The sequence below is a fragment of the Rhinopithecus roxellana genome, chromosome 14, assembly GCF_007565055.1.
Source record: "Rhinopithecus roxellana isolate Shanxi Qingling chromosome 14, ASM756505v1, whole genome shotgun sequence".
NCBI lineage: Eukaryota > Metazoa > Chordata > Mammalia > Primates > Cercopithecidae > Rhinopithecus > Rhinopithecus roxellana.
This window is the reverse complement of record NC_044562.1, coordinates 78,270,689-78,293,640: the sequence shown is the minus strand read 5'-3', so window position 1 is coordinate 78,293,640 and position 22,952 is coordinate 78,270,689. Positions and strand designations below refer to the sequence as shown.

The 22,952-nt window shown below is 35.5% G+C and overlaps 1 protein-coding gene across 7 annotated transcripts in view; it reads left to right on the top strand.

Moving 5' to 3' along the window:
* UBR3 (ubiquitin protein ligase E3 component n-recognin 3) overlaps positions 1 to 22,952 on the top strand; it is a 282,358-nt gene that overhangs the window by 116,412 nt on the left and 142,994 nt on the right. For 4 of the 7 annotated variants that reach the window (XM_030916525.1, XM_030916526.1, XM_030916527.1 and 1 more), the window contains exons 20-25: positions 3,594 to 3,735; positions 7,371 to 7,475; positions 8,630 to 8,803; positions 8,992 to 9,024; positions 10,690 to 11,150; positions 19,891 to 19,979. In XM_030916525.1, the coding sequence (XP_030772385.1) occupies positions 3,594 to 3,735; positions 7,371 to 7,475; positions 8,630 to 8,803; positions 8,992 to 9,024; positions 10,690 to 11,150; positions 19,891 to 19,979 (1,004 nt within the window). The remainder of the gene's footprint in view (positions 1 to 3,593; positions 3,736 to 7,370; positions 7,476 to 8,629; positions 8,804 to 8,991; positions 9,025 to 10,689; positions 11,151 to 19,890; positions 19,980 to 22,952) is intronic. The other 3 variants (XM_030916531.1, XM_030916529.1, XM_030916528.1) reach the window with 1 other exon arrangement.

Sequence of the window (22,952 nt, the reverse complement as noted above, 5' to 3'; positions counted from 1 at the left end):
CTTAAAAATATAAAACTACAGCTGAAGCTTTTTTTTTTTTTTTTTTGAGACGGAGTCTCGCTCTGTCACCCAGGCTGGAGTGCAGTGGCTGGATCTCAGCTCACTGCAAGCTCCGCCCCCCGGGTTTACGCCATTCTCCGGCCTCAGCCTCCGGAGTAGCTGGGACTACAGGCGCCCGCCACCTCGCCCGGCTCGTTTTTTTGTATTTTTTTAGTAGAGACAGGGTTTCACCGGGTTAGCCAGGATGGTCTCGATCTCCTGACCTCGTGATCCGCCCGTCTCGGCCTCCCAAAGTGCTGGGATTACAGGCTTGAGCCACCGCGCCCGGCCTGAAGCTTTTACATCAAATTCTCTGATCGATTTTGAGTTAGTGTTTATGTATGCTGTGAGGTAGTCGTCCAGCTTCATTCTTATTCATGTGGTGTTTCTTTGAGTTTTAATGGACCTTGCCTGTTCAACAACCTGGGCCTCATACAATCTTTTCTTTTTTTGTGGATAACTTAAAACTACACATTCACTTTCTTTAAAGGTTATAGGCTTGCTTAGGTTATTTCTTGAAAAAAAATTGCTAAGTTATATTTTTCTAAGAAATCTTTATCTTAAGTTTATACTTAATGATTAGAAAAACTTCCCTGTGTTTTTATTCCTGTTATTTATGTGTGTTTGCTATTTCTTATTTTGAGTTAGGTGTCATAGCAGATGATGATCAGTTTTACTATGTTTTCTAAGAACCAACTTTTGATTGTCTCTCTCCTCCCACCCCCATTTTCTATTTCATTCTTATTCTTTTTTCCTGTATTACTTATTAATCTTTTTTTTTTTTTTTTTGAGTTGGAGTCTCACCCTGTCGCCCAGGCTGGAGTGCAGTGGTGCGATCTCTGCTCACTGCAATCTCCACCTCCCAGGTTCACACCATTCTCCTGCCTCAGCCTCCTGAATAGCTGGGATTACAGGCACCTGCCAGCACGCCCAGCTAATTTTTTGTATTTTTTTTTTAGTAGAGACAGGTCTTCACCATGTTAGCCAGGATGGCCTTGATCTCCTGACCTCGTGATCCGCCTTCCTCAGTCTCCCAGAGTGCTGGGATTACAGGTGTGAGCCATCGTGCCAGGCCTTTTTTTCCCCTTTTTTGAGACAGTCTCACTCTGTCTTCCAGGCTGGTGTATAGTGGTGCAATCTTGGCTCACTGTAGCCTTTAACTCCTGGGCTCAAGCGATCCTCCCACCTCAACTTCCTGAGTAGCTGGGATTACAGGGGTGCATCACTATGCTTGGCTAATTTTTGTATTTTTTGTAGAGACAGAGTTTCACCATGCTGCCCAGGCTGGTCTTGAACTACTGAGCTCAAAGTGATCTGCTTGCCTTGGCTTCCCAGAGTGCTGGGATTACAGGTGTGAGCCACTATGCCAGGCCATTATTGTCTTCTTGCAATTTAGTTTGGATTGTCTTTGTTCCTTTTCTTGGATACTCAGTTTTTGTTGTTGTTTTAGTGCATTTGGTTTTCATTTTTAATTACTCCTATTTAATTTTTATTGTTATATATTTAAAAAATATTTTTAATTGATATATCTTAGCCTTAACATTACCTTTTACACAGTATTTGAAGATACTTCTCTGATAGTTTCATACATGTGTGCAGTGTGTAATGATCAAATCAGGGAAATTGGGGTATTTTTTTTTTATGTTGGGAACATTACAGTTCTTCTAGCTATTTTTAAATATACATTATTATTAACTATAATTTGGATGCTTAGTTGTTGATTTTTTCACAAACATATGGATTTTAAGGCTATGTGTTTCCTTTTAAGCACTACTTTAGTTGTGGCCCACAACTTTTTCTATATAGTTTAGGCTTTAAATTTTTCTGTTATGATTTTTAACGGCTTCTGAATTTGTAAGAGCATAGTTACCTATAGCCAATGGCTGTCCAAAAATATTAAATGGAAAATTCCAGAAATAAATAACTTATAAATTTTAAATTATATGCCATTGTAAGCAGGGTGATGAATTCTTGTGCCATCCTGCTCTGTCCCACCTGGGATATGAATTGTTCCTTAGTCCAGTGTACCATGCTGTATATACTACTTGCTTGTTAGTTATTGACATTGTCTGCTCCTGACATCCAGCCATCACATTGTCATGACCTGATGATTCAGGATCACCTGAAGCAGATGTTCCTCTTTCTGATGACATATTGTCAGAAGGTCATTAGTAGCCTGATGCCATGTCACAGTGCTTACCATCATTCAATTCACTTCATCTCATCATGTAGGCATTTTATCATCTCACATCATCACAAGAAGAACAAGAGTGAGTATAGTACAATGGTCCCCCTCTTATCCTCGGGACATGTTCCAAGACCCACAGTGGATGCTTGAAAGGAGGGATGATATCCAACCCTATATCTACTATGTTTTTCTACTATAATACATACGTATGATAAAGCTTAATTTATAAATTAGAGATAGAGATTAACAGTAATAACTAAAGGTAAAATGGAAGAATTATAACAATAATCTGAATGGCATACAACTGAAAATGTATGAATTATTTCTGGAGATTTTCATTTAATATTTTCTGACCATGGTTGACCATGGGTAACTGAAGCTGTGGACAGTGAAACTAGGTATAAGGGGGACTACTATACATAAGGTATTTTGAGAGAGAAAGCATGTACACATTCACCTAACTTTTATTACAGTATATTGTTGTAATTATTCTGTTACCACTTACTGTTGTTAGTCTCTTACTGTGTCTAATATATAAATTAACCTTTATCATAGGTATGTATGTGTAGGAAAACACAGTATGTAGAGAGTTTGGTACTATCCTTATTTTCAGGCATCTACTGGGGGCTTTGGAACATGTTCCCTGAAGATAAGAGGGGACTACTGTATTTGTGTACAAGTTCATAATTATCTTCTTGGGGAACTTGTTGTTCTTACATCCCAGAAGAGACAGATAAGCTAATTCATTCTCCTTGTGAGTCATTCTTTCAATGAGGGTAAAGCCTTTCAAGGGTCTTAGCTTTAGGTGGGATCTCAGTTCTGTCTCTGAGTCTTGTGTGAGCCCGACACACCTTGTGATCTGTTTGCTCAAGGACTTTATAACAACTGGCACAGTGTTAGTGCTTGTCATTAATTCCTTCTTTTTTGTGGTAACTGGAGAATTCCACTTTTTTTGTGTGAGCTCAAATACGCATTCAAAAGATTATATTTTATCCAGCTTTTCCAACTGTTGGTAGTGGGAGAATTTTCAGATCATCTATTTTGCTTAATTGTTACAGCTGGAAATTTCTTTGCTGAGTACTTCATCTGTATTCTTTCTGTTCATTTCTCTTTGTTAGCACTTTAAAGTTTATATATATTTTTTAATTTTCAGCGTAGCTCTCTTTACTCATTTTTAGCCATTAGGAAAAGAAATAGTAGTGTTCATTGTATAGAGAATAGAAACCTCTTTGGCATTTTAAGCAATTTGATTAAAAATAGCACTTCATAAAACATTGTGTCAGAAATTGGTGTCTATAAATTACATTTAAACCACAGTTTGATTTTGAGGCTATCATCTAATTCTAGTTTTGTTTTATTTTTACAGTTTAAAACAGAGCGGAAAATTTCCTGGAAATCCCTGGCCTCCCTATAAGAAAAGGACATCACTCCATCCTAGCTATAAAGGTCTCATGAGACTTTTGCACTGTAAAACTTTACACATTGTGCTATTCACTCTGCTTTACAAGGTACAGTAGTAATTTGAATAGAAAGACTAAGTTTAGAATTTATTTTCAAATAATAATCCTTTAGGATAATATTTACATAAAAGTACCACTTATAAAGCAAAATGTGTTTATACATTTAAGATGTATGAAGATATGTTATAATCACATGTATTTGAAATCCAAGTTGAACATAACAGAATAGCTACAGCATTCTTTGTGAGAAACTATCTTATCTAGCTACAGGTAAAAATATGTATTTATGGCTTCTGCAGAACAATAAGTGAAATACCATGGAACTACAAGAGGTGTGGAATGAGCTACAGGGACCAAACAACCATCAGAACCCACTAAAATGACAAAACTAGAATGGCAGTTATGTGAGCCAGTGAATCTTAGGTTGGGGTGGTTCTTTTTGCTTTTTTCCTCTAATCAGGAAAGTGACGTGGAAGGATTTGAGTGTGGTTTCTATGTGGCAAGATCAAAAATTGTTTTTGATAAACATTTTAGGAACTCACAAGATGATGCATTTACTTTCTTGTTATCTAAAATTTGTTTTATTTTGGGATCTTCTCACGTAAAACAGATTTATTTGACCAACATTAATTGTGTACTCAAAAACTTGTGTGAAACATAATATTGTATAGTATGTATGTGTGTATATAATAGGGATTTTTATAATCTCATCTGCATGAAAGATGAAAAAAGTCTGGGTGCGGTGGCTTATGCCTGTAATCCCAGCACTTTGGGAGGCTAAGGTGGGCAGATCTCGAGGTCAGGAGTTCGAGACCAGCCTGGCCAACATGGTGAAACCCTGTCTCTACTAAAACTACAAAAATTAGATAGGTGTGGTGGTGGGCGCCTGTAATCCCAACTTCTCGGAAGGCTGAGGCAGGAGAATTGCTTGAACCTGGGAGGTGGAGGTTACAGTGACCCCAGATCGTGCCACTGCACTCCAGCCTGGGTGACATAGCAGGACTCCATCTAGTGGGTGGAGGAAAGAAAGATGAAAGAAAAAAGAAAATAACTATATATTTTATAAATGTTATGCAGGTAGATACAAAGAAAACCTCTTGTTCTTCTTCCTAATTATAATTTGAAAAATTAAAAGTTAAGAGAAATTCAAAGAAAAATAAGAATATTTGTTATACAAATTTCCAATTACTGTGTACAATCACTTAACACATTGTTTAAGAAAGTATATATTTAGTTAGGTAGGAGTTTTAGTTTTTTTCTTAATCTTATAATGAAATAATACTTTTAAATTTCTATACCCTTCTTTCAACTCCACCCATGACCAATTTTTCATTGTACTTGTTTCTAAAGTTTTCCTGTTACTATTTTGGACAGGTGCCTCAAAAAACACCTTGGGTGGTTTATTTTCATTAACTTCCAAGAGGGTTATTCAGTAATTGATTTAAAATGTTCTTTTTCTTTATTAAAAAATGTAGAATATCTTTTTGTACTGAAAAGATATTTGTATTTGTTTTACAAATAATGGACGGTCTTCGAATGTTTACTTAGTGCCAGATTTTGTTTGAAATGCTTTATATATACTTGTAGACATTATTTTGCTTAAGCTAGCAAAAATCCTTATGAGTGAAAGTTTTGTTATTATTCTCCTTTTTCAGATATGAAACTGAGTTTTAGAGGTTAAATAACTAGTTTAGATGGGGAAGCTAAGTACTGTTATAAGTAATAATAAGTGACAAATAAATAATTCATGAAAAATTAAGGAAGCCTTATGGCAAATTATTATGCTCTTTCAGGTTATATGTTTCAATGTTTTCGTATACTAAATGTACAAATAGTATTTTATGAAAAATAAAAAGACAATGTTTTAGTTGTTACAAGACTGTCATAAATGAATTCTTGAAATCTCAACTTTAAAATAGCTTTCTTGATTTTAGTAATAATAATAATAAAATTCTCCATTGACATTACGTTGGCAAGTTAACTTTCTAAAAATCAATTTTAGTAAACCACCTTTATCCTCTGACGTGTTTAATGTCAAAATAAAACTCCCTGGAAACATCATTTTTATTTCTTTCTTTTTTTTTTTTTTTTGAAGTACCTAATAGAGGGATTTTTTTCCTCCTTAGCTCTTAAGTTATTCAGTTAAAGCTGTAATGCCACAAGCTTTGAAGTCAAAATTTAATTGAATTTAGCTGGTAATGTTTTATTTATCAGGAGGAGATAGTATAGTAATGATAGTCAGTGGCCTGGGAGTCTGAGGTCTGCGTTCTAGTGTTGCTTACACTAGCTAGCTGGTTGTGTGGCTGGGCCTTGGTTTTCTCTCCATAACATAGTGGATCAGAAAGGATGACTTCTGTGGTCTCTCAGCCTTCAGTCTCCTCCTGCTGCTGCTTCTGCTCCTTACATCGTTGGCACCACCCACTCACTATTTGTTGAACACACATTGCTAGACACTACACAAAGCAAATGACAGATATTAACCCATGCAATCCTTACAACAATTCTGGGCTTTAATTCCATTTTTATTTTTCTTTCTTTTTGGTTTTTATTTTTGGATGGGGATGGGACAAGTGAAAGTGCTAGGAGGGGCTCTATGATTTCAACTTTAGAGATAAGAAAACTAAGACCAGAGTCTGTTGCTGAAGGTCAACTAGGAATAGACAGAAATTTGTTTAAAAATCTGGTTTTTAAAAGGTTTTGAATGCCTATGCTCTTCATTGTGCCACACAACAGATGAACAGAGAAGCCCTCTGAATAGTCAGAAAAACATGAGAGAGTCAGTGACTTGAAAGTCTATTCTTTAGTTGCGGTAGATTAGGTCTTAAGCGATTAAGACCTCCTTTCCAAGTCCCCTCAGCCATTTGGGCAGCTTCTGTGAGGCTCAGCTTATCCTGTCCTCTTTTTTGCTCTCTGCTATCTTGCCCACAATTAAAACTGCCATTCCCTACAGAATTTCTTCCTTTCGTCCTTTCCGTCATTTGGCCAGATGACTTTTATAATGAGGACAAGATGATAGCTGCCAGGCCATTTTGTTACTTGTAGTATTTTAGATATCTTCTGGTTAGTGGTCTGTTATATCATAGTGAATGAGTGATTGGTGTAGGTAGCCCAGAAACCTTGTGTAAGATGCATAAGGTTTGCATTGAGTAATCCATAGGTCAGATTTATCAAATTTTCTTCAGAGAACCCTCTTTACTAACCGCTTGAATTCCTTCTGCCTTTCTCCTACATGTAAATCACACACTGACATACATATGAATATAGCTATTCAGAATACTCAGAGGCTCAGAACTTTAATTTCAGAGACATGTTTTTAAGAACATTAATGCACCATAAACATTTATTGTGCTTCCAGTTATATGCCAGGTGCTGTGCTGAACACATTTGCTTGAATTATCCTATTTAGTAAACTTATTATCTGATGGCCTTGTCATCAAGAGAAGAGTGTCAGCAAATTAGGATATAAAAATATTCTTACTAAATTATTTTATTAAATACTTACATTCATATGAATTTATTTTAGTGGACTCTCTGACATAACCTTTAGAAAATTTGTGAACTGGTATTTCTAGATATTACTTAAAGTACTTTTCGTCTATAACAGTAAAATATTTTTGGATCTCTAAATGAAATACATTTTGTGGAAAAAAGTAATTATGAGGCATTTTCTTCCCTTTTTAAAGATTCTGATGGATCATCAAAATCTGTCAGAACATGTACTCTGCATGGTTTTGTATCTGATTGAATTAGGACTCGAAAATTCTGCTGAAGAAGAATCAGATGAAGAGGTAAGTAGTTTTTTGTAATTTAAAATTTTTAGATAGGCAGCCCCTATCTGGCTCCAACCAATTGTTGCCAAACCAGACATGTTATACTTTTGCTAGTTATAACATGCCTTAGTAAAATGTATTTATGGATTCATCTTGAGGTATATTTATGTTTTCATCAGACTCATAAGATCTTTTAAAGAACTACTAGAAAAGGCCCTTTGGGATCTTCAAATACGTACAGTTTTTTAGGGCCTTCATTGATATATTAAATTCTATTATGGAATTACTGAATTTGAAATTTGTAATTCCTATCACAAAAATTAAGAAAAGTGTTTAATGCATTTTTGGTGTTATGCTAAGAATATTGATTATTGGCAAACAATTACCAGTAATCAATAAATAATCAGTAAAACTGAAGTTAGTAGCTCCAAAAATTCTGATAATTTGATTAGGGATTATTTTTGAGTAGCAAATTCTTTCTGTAAAGGTTTTAAGGTAATGGCATGAATATTGTTATATGGGAGAATGTTTAAAGTACTTAAGAGTAAAAGTTGTTAATTTGTTTCAGGATTTTAGAAGTATTGTGTCCATAAAAGCAGTTGTTACTACAAGTTAGTTTCACTAATGTGTAAGATTCTCCTCATCTCTTCCCTCCTAAATGACAAAATATAACACAATATAATAATTGCAAAAAACAAGTTAAAGAAACCACTTTGTAGTTCTTTGTAGTCCAAGTTGAATCAACATATGTTCTTTCATAGATGTTAAAAGGTTATAAAGATTCCTCTATGATTAGGTCATACCTTTGGTTGATTTTTCAGTTTCCTCCAAATTAGTCCAAATTAGCATTATTTGTATTACTAATGGGTGAGGATGAATATTCTGTAATGTTCAGTATTCTAGATTGAAAAATGTATTTAAAAATGTATTTTAAATCAGACGTTTAGCTGATTCCATCGGACTTACCCATATTGGTATTGAGTAATTTATTACTACATTTTTTGTTTGAATTTGGTTTTATTCAAATTTATTCACTCTATAATTTATGGATGAGACAGTAAAGGATCCAGGATTATGACAGGCAATGGATGATTTTTGGGGGCTTGTTACATCTCCATTGTACCTTGGACCTGACGTGGCAAGATTTGATATTCTTTTTTTTTTTTTTTTAGGCATCAGTGGGTGGACCAGAACGTTGTCATGACAGTTGGTTTCCTGGCAGTAACTTAGTGTCAAACATGCGACACTTTATAAACTATGTTAGAGTAAGAGTTCCAGAGACTGCGCCTGAAGTGAAGAGAGACTCACCTGCAAGTACTAGCTCTGATAACTTGGGTTCCTTTCAAGTAAGTGTAAATGTAAGAAAGAAAATAAGGAAAAGCTTTATGTTATGTATGTTATGTTGGGATATACTGTTCCTATGATATCCAAAAGAAAAAAAAAGTGGTTGTAGATAACTTTACATTGTTTTTTATTTCCTCTGATATATCTATGCAACTTCTACCTTATCAGTCTTTTTCCCTTAATCTGCCAGAGTTCACGACGGCCTAAAGTTCTTCAAAGAGAGGTAGATGTGTATGATATTTGCTTTAACTAGCAACATGGCTTTAACTGGAAATGGGGAAAAACTGCTTTGAAGTATTTGTGTGTGTATGGGTGTTTAATTAATATGGTTAAATTGAAAAGAAAGTTTCTTGGATTTGTGTGTGGTTTTTTTTTGACAAAGTGATTTAAGCTTAATATTAAAGAAAATTTATCTTATTGAGCTTAAAAATAACAGAGTATTTTTCTTATTAGTGTTCGAAGTATTTTGGACCAATTATAGGTAGCATATTTGAGTGTCTTTACATTTAGCATTGCCACTATATTACTAACTTCTTAAAAATGACTTGGATATTTTCTAAATTAAAATAAATTTAATTGCTAGCAGCATGCTCATTTGCAAATAACTTTTTTTTGCTTCTATGGCAATTAATTAACTTTGATAAAATAAGCCTATAAAGTCTTAAATTCTGTATGTTATGGCTTTGGACTCATTTTGAAAATCAGCGCTCTCATTGCATGTAAGTTAATTTTTAAAAAGCAGTAATGAAAAGTCTTGAAATGACATTTTAAGTAACTAAACTTAAGCAGTTTTAGTCTTCCCAACCTAGATTTTTGTCAGTAGAGAACATTGAATCAGACATTTCTTATAGTAGAGTCTATTTGTAGGAGCTTTCTTGGTCTTTGACAACGTGTTTTTGTTGTAAGCAAAAACTGGAACCTCTATAAGAGGCTTTTGTCTCTAATTGCTGGTAGAGAGTACTTTAAAAAAACAGCTTGGATGTTAAAAAATAGTATATACTGTCATTTGACTCACAAAAGCTCATCTGATATTAGAGCATCCTTTCTATGCTTGCTTTTAAAAAATAAATTCATTAAACTGATTCATATCTTAATTAAAAGATGTTTTCTAAGAGCCCTGGTGCAGTTTGATTGCTTTAGCAAAAAAGCTTTTTAGAATTTAAATTAATGAGGAAAATACTTAGTTAAAAAAAAAAAAACTGTTCAGAAAACAAATCATAGTCCTTTACCCACAAACCAAAAACAAATAAAAAACAAATCACAAATCACAGTTTTAATTTCATATTAAAATTTAGTAAAACAAATTAAATTTCATATTAAAATATGAAACATCAGTTTGATTTTTTCATCCTTATATTTCAGTTTAGTAACTTTAAGCCTTTATGTTAGAATTTTCAAACTTTAAAGTTCCTTAAAAGTGAAATTAATTACTAGTTCAGATTTATTAGCTTAGAAAATTTTTTTAAAAACTAATTTATAATTTTCTTAACTGGAAACTGTAGCAGTCTTCCAGAAGTTACTAAAGAGTACCCCATTCTTCGTGAATGCTGACCAGAACAGCTTTTCCTCCTTTAAACTAATGAATAATTTAGTTTATGATTCTCTTTAATATGGCTGTAGATACTACTTAAGCTTTGTCTATTTTCGGGAGGTTGAAAAGGAGGTGTTACTGCTGATGATCTCCTTATAACTCTTTCCAGATTGAGTGGGATTAAATATATTTGAGAGAGAGAGGTCAAGGGACAGAATTATTTAAAGAGCAAATCTATTGAATAAATCTTTGTATGAAACTGAGCATTCCCTTTGGAAAATGTAGTACTAATATGTTTTTAAAATGGTGCTAAATAACTTCTCTTGATTTTTCTTTGTTTCTCTTTTTTAATGGTAGAATTCTGGTACAGCTCAAGTTTTCAGTTTAGTAGCAGAACGTAGAAAGAAATTTCAGGAAATCATCAATCGCAGTAGCAGTGAAGCAAATCAGGTGGTTCGTCCCAAAACTTCAAGTAAATGGTCTGCTCCTGGCTCAGCTCCACAGTTAACTACAGCTATTTTGGAAATTAAAGAAAGCATATTGTCTTTGCTAATTAAACTTCACCACAAACTCTCAGGAAAACAAAACTCCTACTACCCTCCTTGGCTTGATGACATAGAAATTTTAATCCAACCAGAAATTCCTAAATACAGTCATGGAGATGGTATAACTGCAGTGGAAAGAATTTTACTAAAAGCTGCGTCGCAAAGTAGAATGAACAAACGCATCATTGAAGAGATATGTAGAAAAGTGACCCCTCCTGTACCACCTAAAAAAGTCACTGCAGCAGAGAAGAAAACATTGGACAAAGAAGAAAGGTAATTTTTGTTTTTAATGTTTTAAACGTGTGTATAGTTGAAAATTTGATATTTTCTTCCTTTTGGTCATTTGAGGATAATCACCTGGATGTTTAACAGCAATAGTCATAGCTGATGTAACATGAATGGAATGGAGCATAGTCAGTGCTTGTACATGTGATATATTGAGTTTATTGACGGACAGGTGAGCCTTTCTGACCCCACCGTAAAATTACTACCTTAAATCTGTATGTCTCTTTGGAAAAATTTCTACTGCTTTTATTGCTGTAGGGATCTAATAATTCTCTTACTGTTAAAGTTGAACTGTTCAGCTTTAAATGAGAATAGAAAAATATTTAAACATTTCTCCAAATAAAAATCCAACTGCTTTAGTTTCTTTTGGTCTTTTCTAATCTTTATTAATATATGATTGCTGATTTTTAAAAAGTGATGTTTTAAAACACATTCTGACTAACTTATGCTTCTAGCTTTTGGGTCTTTAGGTTGCTTATAATTTGTTATTAAATTATATTTATAAACTTTTTTACATCTTTTGATTTTCTTGAAAAAAAAAAAAGATTGGGATTTTTTTTAAATCTCAAAATATATACTGTGTTATGTGGAGTTTGTGGGTCAAGGACTATGAGCATAGTATGGTTCTTTTTTTCAGTGGTACGTTGTTTGCCAGAAGAGTTGTGTTACTGTGCATTGTCACCAATTGTTTCCCAAGAGCCTTGTCAACATTGCTGACCCTACTGTCGTAAACCTGACAAGGTGAATCTTGAGAGATTGAAACTCAGCATAATTGTCAAACTCTTGGAAAGGGTTCAGTGTTTATTAAAGAAAAAAAAAAAAAAAAGAGCATGCCTTCTAATGAGTGTACATAGGCTAAAAGACCCAGGACATTAAAAAAAGGATTTCAGATCAAATTCAAGATAGTCATTGCTCACTTCTCTGAGGTTATAAATAATATTTATTGTTTTAATTTCTTTATTATTTAAGACAAATTTGTCTACCAAAGCAACAATTATAGGGGAAGGGTACACATTTCCCCTTAGGGAGGGTCCAAAGAGATCACATCAATATTATCTTAATTTAAGAATCTAGGACCTTGATCATCTCAATCTCTTTTATATAGGTAAAAATCATTGTCAACAGAGTTATTTGGACTACTATTGTGAGCGGTATGACTAATACATCATTTAGCAGTTTGAAGTGTACTTTAGAGGTATTTTCTGGATAATTTCATCTTCTTACTTTTAAAATTAAATATAGGCAATTATGGATTAAATGATCAGTGGAAGCAAGCCTAAGATGGATCTTACTCGATTGATCCATTTCTCACTCATTGGGTGTCAGTCAAGCACTTTTCTAGACATATCTGTGTCCGGTGTTGGACTTCCTGACCTCGAGGAATTGATACTATAATGGAGAGACAGACTGGTAAACAGATAGTTTGTTAGTAGTGTTAACATAGTGTAACAGGTACTATATTGGGTACACAGAGTGTTAATGGGAGTAGCAGGACATAAGGCTAAGAAGGTAACCGCGTATCATTAACTGGCACAGGGTATAAATGGTTACAGGGAAACTGGAAGGATTTTAGGTGAGGAATAATATATAAGATAGAACTGGACACGGTGGCTCACGCCTGTAATCCCAGCACTTTGGGAGGCTGAGGCGGGCAGATCACGAGGTCAGGAGATCGAGACCATCCTGGCTAACACAGTGAAACCCTGTCTCTACTAAAAATACAAAAAATTAGCTGGGCATAGTGGTGGGCGCCTGTAGTCCCAGCTACTCTGGAGGCTGAGGCAGGAGAATGGTGTGAACCCGGGAGGCGGAGCTTGCAGTGAGCCGAGATTGCGCCACTGCACTCCAGCCTGGACGACAGAGTGAGACTCTGCCTCAAAAAAAAAAAAAAAAAAATATATATATATATATATATATATATGTGTGTGTGTGTGTGTGTGTGTGTGTGTGTGTGTGTGTGTATGTATATATATATGTGTGTATATATATAGGATAATTACATGAGGGTGGATTAGAGTGGGGTAAGACTGGAAATTGGGAGAGCAAGCTACTTAGTCATCTAGTGGGGCAGGTGTGGTAAGGGTCTGAACTAAGACAGTGATGATAATAAAGAGAGGAGGAGATGCATATGAGATATTTAGCAGGTACAAGTTGTTAGACTCGGTAATCAGCTTGATGTGAGAAATGAGGGAGATGTCGTGAATGGTGGCCTGATTTCTGACTTGGATAATGTTCCTTTTACCAAGATAATGGAGTATAGGAGGGGTCTCAGGCTCAGTAGTAAAACTGATCTGTTCAGTTCTGGATACTACTAAGTTTAAGAGGGATACCCAGGTGAAGATGTCCAGTCAGATATAGGGTTTAAGATTTAGGGGAGAATTCTTAGAGATACAGATATGAGCACATAGGTGATAGTAGAATCCTTGTATATGGGAGAAAGTGTACAGTAAGAAAATGAGAAGACTGAATATAGAACTCAAGGGGAAAACATTAAAGGGAATGACTGAGGAAAGGGTACCTATAAAGGTGACTGATAAATGGGTGGCTGAGCAGAGTAAGAGAAAAACTGGGGTGAGTGGCATTAGAGAAGTCACAAGAGGAAGTTCGGAAGCAAGAAACATCAAAATTGTTAAGTGCTATAGGAGTTCAATAAGATTGGCCATCCTGTTTGATTTATTAATTAGGAGGTCATCCTTTGGTACCTGTATAAGGAGCAATTTTAGTCACATATATAGTTATACTACATCTTTGATGTAATTAAGAGTTTGTTGGGAGGTCGAGGTGGGTGGATCACAAGGTCAGGAGAGTAAGACCATCCTGGCCAACATGGTGAAACCCCATCTTTACTAAAAATATAAAAAATAGCTGGGCGTGGTGGCGTGTGCCTGTAGTCCCAGCTACTAGGGAGGCTGAGGCAGGAGAATTGCTTGAAGCTGGGAGGCGGAGGTTGCAGTGAGCTGAGATCGCGCCACTGCACTCCTGCCTGGCGACAGAGTGAGACTCCCCATCTCAAAAAAAGAGAAAAGTTTGTTATAAAAAATTTATATTAATATATGCAAAAGCCTACGGTAGATTAAGAATTTAGGAGAATTCCTAAATAGGAGTTATAAAGAACTAACAAAAAATTTGTTTCCATGGGAGAAAGGACATTCAGTAACATATAATTTAGATGACCAGTCATTAAGTTTGAATTAGTAATAGCCTAGAATGTAATAAATCTACTGCCAAAATTAGAAGGTTGAAAATGAGGTAAGATTGTTATTTTTTTCAATTAGTGGTCTCTCTTAGTGGTCATATCCTTCTTTCTGTTATATAATAGTATATCCTTTTATTTTGAAAGAAGATAAACAGTGAATCAAAATCTGTTTTTTTTGGTAATTATTGCTAATAATGTGATACTGGAGGACATTGTTTAGATGCTACTTTTACAAAGGCCCTGATGGTACTGTAATAAATAATATTCTAAAAATTTTAAAGGCTTTCTTTGTGATAGATTTTGTTTCCTTTGAACAATGATGGTATTGACAAGTACTTGAAACTAATTTGTAGTGGACAGCTAAGGATTAAGATGACTATTTGGATCTCACCATGCTTCTCACGTTTGTCTTTCCTCTGGATTTGTTTTGGATTTTCATAATAAAGGCAGAACCGTTCATGAACACTTAATGAGGATCCATTTCCAAGTACCTCACCTTTAGACAAACTCAGTATCACTTTCATAATAGATTAACTTCATAGAAAACAAGATGTAAGCAGAAAACATTAGATGGTTGTAATAAAATGCAGCTTCAATGTCTTTGCCTCAGGAGTTAATGGAAAATTTTTGAGTTATACTGAATCTGCCAGAACTTGTGTATGTTCTTTGTTAATGGCCTTTATTTACATTTATGCCCATTTAGAAAAGTAATAATCTCGGGCCGGGCGCGGTGGCTCAAGCCTGTAATCCCAGCACTTTGGGAGGCCGAGACGGGTGGATTGCGACGTCAGGAGATCGAGACCATCCTGGCTAACACGGTGAAACCCCGTCTCTACTAAAAAATACAAAAAAACTAGCCGGGTGAGTTGGCGGGCGCCTGTAGTCCCAGCTACTCGGGAGGCTGAGGCAGGAGAATGGGGTAAACCTGGGAGGCGGAGCTTGCAGTGAGCTGAGATCCGGCCACTGCACTCCAGTCCGGGCGACAGAGCGAGACTCCGTCTCAAAAAAAAAAAAAAGAAAAGAAAAGTAATAATCTCGATTAAGAAAACATTCACAACAATGACATTCCATTTCTGGTTAGTATAGAAACCCGCTATAGAAATACACTTCAATACTAGTGTCAAGCAGTTACATTTGAGGTTTTCTTATGTTTAATAGATTTTAAAAAGTACACTCTATGGACATACGTATTCTAATTGTAAGTGTACATGTTTAAAGGTGAGCTGTAGAGTGAGTGGCATTAATTAAAGAAGCATGGCAAAACTTACAGATTTGCAAAATAGTGATTCAGAAGACCAAAAATATAGTCTATCATTGCTGTTGTTGCTCAAAACATTTTTGGAGGTCACTTAGAATGCTTTGAGCATCTAGAGCACATTTTTCTTTGCTTCCGTTTCTTCCATTGTGGCAAATATTTGTCCTTTGAGGATGGATTTAATTTCAAAAAGCTTTTTATTTTGAAGGAATCTTAAACTTACATAAATGGTTCAGGAAGTTCTTTGTATCCTCAACTATGAGAATTAGCAAATCAGTATGGTATTTGAGTATGATTAAATCTTTAGATCCCAAGTTTTGATAGTTGTCCCAGTAATGTCTCATCTCGTCTCGTCTCCACTCCCCTTCCCTTCCCTTCCCTCCCCTCCCCCCCTCCCCTCCCCTCTCTTCTCTTCTCTTCTCCTTTTTTCTTTTCTTTTTTTTGGAGACAGGGTCGTGCTCTGTCGCTCAGGCTGGAGTGTAGTGGCATGATGACGGCTTACTTCCACCTTGACCTCCTAGGCTCAAGTGATTCTCCCGCCTCAGCCTCTTGAATAGCTGGTACTACAGGTGTGTGCCACCATGCCTGGCTAATTTTTAAAAATCAGTTGTAGGGATGAGGTCTTGCTGTGTTATCCAGGCTGGTCTCAAACTCCTGGGCCCAAGTGATCCTCCCGCCTCAGCTCCACAAAGTGGTGTGATTACAGGCATGAGCCACTTCTCCTAGCCCCCAATAATATTTCTTTTCTTTCTTTGTTTCTTTTTTTTTCGTTTTTGAGACAGAGTCTCGCTCTGTCACCCAGGCTGGAGAGCAGTGGCGTGATCTCGACTCACTGCAACCTCCGCCTCCCAGGTTCAAGCAATTCTCTGCCTCAGCCTCCTGAGCAGCTGCGATTAACAGGCGCCTGCCACCACGCCACGCTAATTTTTGTATTTTTAGTAGAGACAGGGTTTCACCATGTTGGCCAGGCTGGTCTTGAACTCCTGACCTTGTGATCCACCCGCCTCGGCATCCCAAAGTGCTGGGTTTACAGGCATGAGGCATTATGCCCAGCCACTAATATTTCTTATAGCAGAAAGATCCAGTTCATAATCACTCCTTGCATTTAATTGTCATGCCTCTTTGTTCTCCTTCAATATAGAAGTTTTTATTTTCATGACCTTGGCACTTTTAAAGATTATGAAGCAGTAGTAACATTGTAGAATATCTCTTAATTTGGGATTCTCTGTTTTCCCTTTATATTTTGACTCAGTTTATACAACTTTGGCAGGAATGTCAATGAAGTGTTGCTGTTTTGTTTTCATTGTATCCCATAAGGTGTTACATGATTTCAATTTGTTTCATCACTGGTGATTTACTTTGATCATGTCTGCCAGACTTCTTCACAGTCAAATTACCTTTCCCACCCTACTTTACAATTAATACATAATTTGTGGAGAGATACTTTGAGATATTGTAATATCCCAATCCATATCAACTTTATATTCATTCATTTTTATCAGTATGGACTCATGGGTTCCTGTTTTATGGGTTATAATCTCATATGCTTGTTATTAATTTTGGTGCTCAAATTATTACAGATTTGGCCACTAGGAGTCACATCAAGCTGGTTTCCGGGTCTTGTTGATCTGTCCCCATCATTCTTTGAGCATATTCTTATTTTCTGGGGCAATAAGATGTTCCAGGCTTGGCCAGGTGGTGGCTCACACCTGTAATCCCAGCACTTTGGGAGGCTGAGATGGTCAGATGACCTGAGGTCAGGAGTTCGAGATCAGCCTGGCCAATGTGGTGAAACCCCGTCTCTACTAACAATACAAAAATTAGTCAGGCATGGTGGCGTGTGCCTGTAATCCCATCTACTCAGGAGGCTGAAGCACGAGAATCGCTTGAACCCAGGAGGCAGAGGTTGCAGTGACCCTAGATCACGCCACTGCACTCCAGCCTGGGCAATAGAATGAGACTCTGTCTCAAAAAAAAAAAAAAAAAAAAAAAAAGATGTTGCAGGCTTATCCTGTACTTGGAGTCAGCCATTGCTCCAAGGTGTCCTGGTTGCTTTTAGGAGAGAATGGTATTTAGAAACTCCAGTCCATGTGTTTATTCTAATGAAGTATAGCTGTCTCAGGTCCTCTTAGGACAGAGCTGGGGAAAATTGTGTGTGTGTTTCTTTGTAAGTCTGTGTTTGTTTTGGAAGGTAGTGAGAGAGAGGAAGGGAGAAATTTATATTTAGTTTTATGTCTACCTTTATGTACTGAAAACTATGAGTTCACTCTGATACTTTCAGTTCCAATCTATCACTCTAGGAGTCATTCTTGTTTTCTCTCTTTCCATATTTGTAACTCTGTAACTCCCTACTTCCACAGTAAGATACCTGACACCTATAACTCTTTCTCTCGCTCTCTGTATCTGTGTATCTATCTATCTAGATAGATATATTTAACTTTTTAGTTAAAAAATTACACATATTTAACTAAAATTTTACCACACAAATGCCCTCCTGTGCCAGGCTGTCGAGTCCTGACACTCCATACTAGGACATGTTCAGAAAGGGAAGAGAAGGGACGGGTAGATTTAATTTTTTGAAATGGCCATCATCATTGAGAGTTGACTTTGATGAATAAGGTGAGTGATCAACCTGGATAATAATATTTTGGCTCAAAAACAGTATAAAAGAATTGTTGTTATAAAATAATAAGGCGAGTTTTTTATGTGGATCCTAAATTATCTGTAAATGTTAGAAAAGGAGTGTTAACAATTTTTTGAATATTATTGTCAAAAATATGTAACTTCTCATGGTAAAGTGGACCACAGAACTTGACTTTATAGTTGCTCCTGATTATCCCCACTAATTTGATGGGAGCAAATGGGTGGATAATTTAAAAATTACTGTATTTCATTCTTCTAAATTTTATATGTTATATCCTTGAATCAGATCAGATTAATAGAAAAATACTTTTAGGTTTCCCATAACAATGATTGCATAGACTCTCAGTTTAACATAATGCTTTGACTTCTATACTGTATAGACATAATAAATGGTCATTAAAAAAACTGCTGTAGTATACTCTGTCCATTGTGTTCTCATTATTCTTCTGTATTATGGGTATGACACAAAGAACATCAGCTCCTCTTTTAGTTTTGTTCAAGTAAAAAGTTTATCTCTTCCATGAACTAACATATAATTTACCTTTTCTAACCTTTCTTTTTTCTTCTTCTTCCTCTCCTTCACTTCTTGTTGAAATTACTAATTTAACCTTTCCTTGCTGGGAGTGAAACTTTATGCTTACTTTTATTATGTATTGTTGGCATCACATAATCTCAAGAAACCTGTCACCTTTGACTTATTTTCCTATTCCTATGTTATGGTAACATTGTATTGGTGGATTTTTGTTTTTTTTTTTGGTAACCAGTTGCAATTAAAATACTCTTTGGAAGTAGATAAGGCATACATAATAAATATAATATAGTGAATTAATCCAAGGGAATATTTAGGGCTTTGTAATACAGTTTTTGTCTTATGTTGTGTTTGAGACTCCTTCACATTCCTTTACTTTATACAAAATAAACCAAACTTGAAATATGTCCTAGTAGAAACTGGGAAACTTACTGGCTTCTGTTCATTCTCTGTTAGGAGAGACCTATTCTTAGGGTAACAGTAAATATGACTGTTCTTATCTTTTAGACTTTGTTTATATCTAAACATCATAGCTTCTTCTAGCAATCAGTTTACTGTTATTTGTGCCTGGGGTTAAATTGTTAGTCTCTTGCTAAAAAAGACTTGCTCTTGCTGCCTTCTGATGTATACTTAGGAACTTGTGTTGTTGGAAATCCAAATATTCTATCTACCTTAATTATTATTTCACATTTTAAAGTACATCTTGGCTTTTATTTTTATTAAACCAGTGAGTTTGTAAGCTTTTAAAATTAGAATCCTTTTAAGGACAATCAAATATTAGAAGAAATTTAATACATAATACAAAAAATAGATTGTTCTCAACTGTGTGCCAGGGGTTAACCAGGATATTCCCTTCCTTGACTATTTCTTGCGTTCCAGCAAATTTTTTCTTTAATTTTTGGAAAATGTGGAAAGAATATAAAGTCATGCATTTAGTTAAAATACACACATATATATGCATTCAAGCATGCATGTACATTTTCATGCATTTTTGTGCACCTAAAGACATACATATATACATTTTCATACATTATATACTCCTGAAATATAGTAGTTAGGTCTTAAGCACATCTGATACTTAAAACTTTATTTCTGTTTAATCTAGGCGACAGAAGGCTAGAGAGAGGCAGCAGAAATTGCTTGCAGAGTTTGCTTCACGACAGAAAAGCTTTATGGAAACTGCAATGGATGTTGGTAAGTCAAAATTATTAGTTTAGAACTCTCATAATTATACTTATACTTTAGGGATGATGTAGTCCAATCTTTTACTAATTTAAAACATTACAGACTTATTATTTCTAGTGTTTATTTGGTCTTTATTTAAATAATATAGTGATGGAAGATCAGACTTTTATTATAGATAGTCCATTCTGTTGTTAGTAGCTATAATTAGGAAGTTCTTCCTGATGGTAGCAATATAGTATGCTCCTTTTGTTCTCTTCTGTTAAATGGTCTCTTAGATTTGTGAGATCCATCAATATATATTTACTTATCTTGATCTTTTTCTTTGAAATTATCTTAAAATCCTTCAAATAGTTTCAAATGCTTCTAGTGCCTCTTTCTGGTACCTCTTCATTATTTCTTAAAATCAGGTGAACTTCTCATTTCCATTAAGATTAGCATTAGAATTTATACAGTGAGAGAGGATACCATGTTTCTGTATGATAGTAGCCTTTTACACACATTGGAGAAATAGATTAAATCTTAGTGTCAGTCTTTAGTTAACCAGGATATTCCCTTCCCTGACTATTTCTTGCATTCCAGCAAATTTTTTCTTTAATTTTTAGAAAATACAGAAAGAAAATAAAGTCATGCATTTAGTTAAAATACACACATATATATGCATTCGAGCATGCATGTACATTTTCATGCATTTTTATGCACCTAAACACATAACCAACTTCCTGAAGAAATTTGTAGAGATCAGTTCAAATTTAGCCTAATGGGTTCTAAACCATCAAATATAGTTAATGTTCAAGATATAACTTTGACAGAAAGAATACAGATTGAGCACCCCTAATCTGAAAATCTGAAATCTAAAATGTGCCAAAATCCAAAACTTTCTGAGCTTTGACTTTCCACTTGTGGCATGATGCCACATGTGGAAAGTTTTTGACTTAAGATTCATGTTTTGAATTTCTTTTCTGGCAACTTGTTGATTTCCTTTTCATTTGGGTCTGTTACTAGAGAGCTATGAAGTTCAAAATCTCTATTAGGTTTTTCCAGAGGGACAGAAATGGTAGGATATGTATATATGAAAGGGAGTTTACTAGGGAGAACTGGCTTACATAATTACAAAGGTGACATCCCGTGATCGGCCATCTGCAAGCTGGGGGATGAGAAAAGCTAGTACCATGGTTCATTCCAAGTCTAAAACCCTCAAAACCAGAGAAGCTGAAAGTACAGCACCTGATCTGAGGCTGAAGGCCAAAAACCCCCAAGAGGCCATTGTTACAGATCTGAAAGCCCAAAGGCCAATTTATCCATTTCTTTTAGGTTTTCCAGTTGGTTGGCATATAGTTGTGACATGATGCCACAAGTGGAAAGTTTCACACTTGACCTCTTGTGATGGGTTGCAGTCAAAACTATATTTCATTTACAAAATTATGTAAAATGTTGCATAAGCCTGGGTGCGGTGGCTCATATCTGTAATCCCAGCACTTTGGGAGGCCGAGGTGGGTAGATCACTTGAGGTCAGGAGTTTGAGACCAGCCTGACCAACATGGTGAAACCCATCTCTACTAAAAATACAAAAAAATTAGCTGGGCGTGGTGGTGCACACCTGTAATCCCAGCTACACGGGAGGCTGAGGCAGGAGAATTGCTTGAACCAGGAGACAGGTTTCAGTGAGCCGAGATAGTGCCATTGCACTGCAGCCTGGGTGACGAGCAAAAAAAAAAAAAGGTTGTGTAAAATCACCATAGCCTGTATGTATAAAGTGTATATGAAACATAAATGAATTTTGTGTTTAGACTTGGGTCCCATCCCCAAGATATCTCATTATGTCTACGTAAATATTCTGAAATCTGAAAAAAATCTGAAATCTGAAACACTAATGGTCCCAAGCATTTCAGATAAGGGATACTTAACCTGTACTGAAATTCTGTTTATGGAATTTACTTAGCATCAATTGACTTTATCATATGAAAGAAGAAGGTTTAGTTTATTGACACTACTTTCCCTTTCTCTCTTCTTTCCAAAAATTGATAATTTTAATTTTTTTACATGTTTAATGTAATTATAATATTTATGTATTGTTCTATCTGCAGTAGTCAGTATCTTGATACTGCTTCATATAAAATGAACTAATAAGCACCCCATCCTTCCTTTCCTCTTCTACCTCCTGCCTTTTTTCAGATACTTTTAAACTTTTAAATTGTCAAGGTTGCTGACATTTTGTTTTACAGTCACATTAATGTCTTCCATGTGAAGGCTGACTCTTAAAAACAATGAAGAGTTTGTATTAGTATGACTTTTTAAATGCTATTGAGTACAAGGCTACAACTATTGACTATTTTTGAGTCTGGTGGCCCAACTCCTGGACCTCTTCAAAGAGACCATCTTTAGTACATAGCCTCTTTTCTTCCAGTCCCTTGATTGCTAAACCCATATGACCTTTTATTTGTTTCTGTATGAACCATGACTTTGTTATGTTGCCTTTTGTTTTCCCTGAAGTTCCCCAACTTTTTAAATTTTATTTTTAAAATTTTATTGTAGCAAGAACCAATGTGCCTTTATGATATCTCTGTTATTCTTCCTACTCAATCATACTGTCTTTTGCATGGAATTCTTTTCCAATCTGGTCCATTTGTTCTTCAGGCATGCCCTACAGCCATTACCTGAGGATTTTCCCCTTTTGGGATTGATAATAGAGTTTCTTGCATATTAATATCATCTCTTTTTGAAATCTTGTTTTATTGGGGTGCCAATTCAAGTATATATATATATTTTTTTTTTCTTTTTTTTTTCTTTTTTAAGAGATAAGGCATTGCTATCTTACCCAGGCTGGATTTGAACTCCTGAGCTCAAGCGAGTCTCCCACCTCAGTCTACCTAGTATTTGGGACTATAGTCATGCACCACCATGCCTAGCTCAAATCTTAATAATGACGTTTGGTAGCTCAACCATCTGATTCTTTATTTCTGGAAGGGACTTTAGTCTACTCTC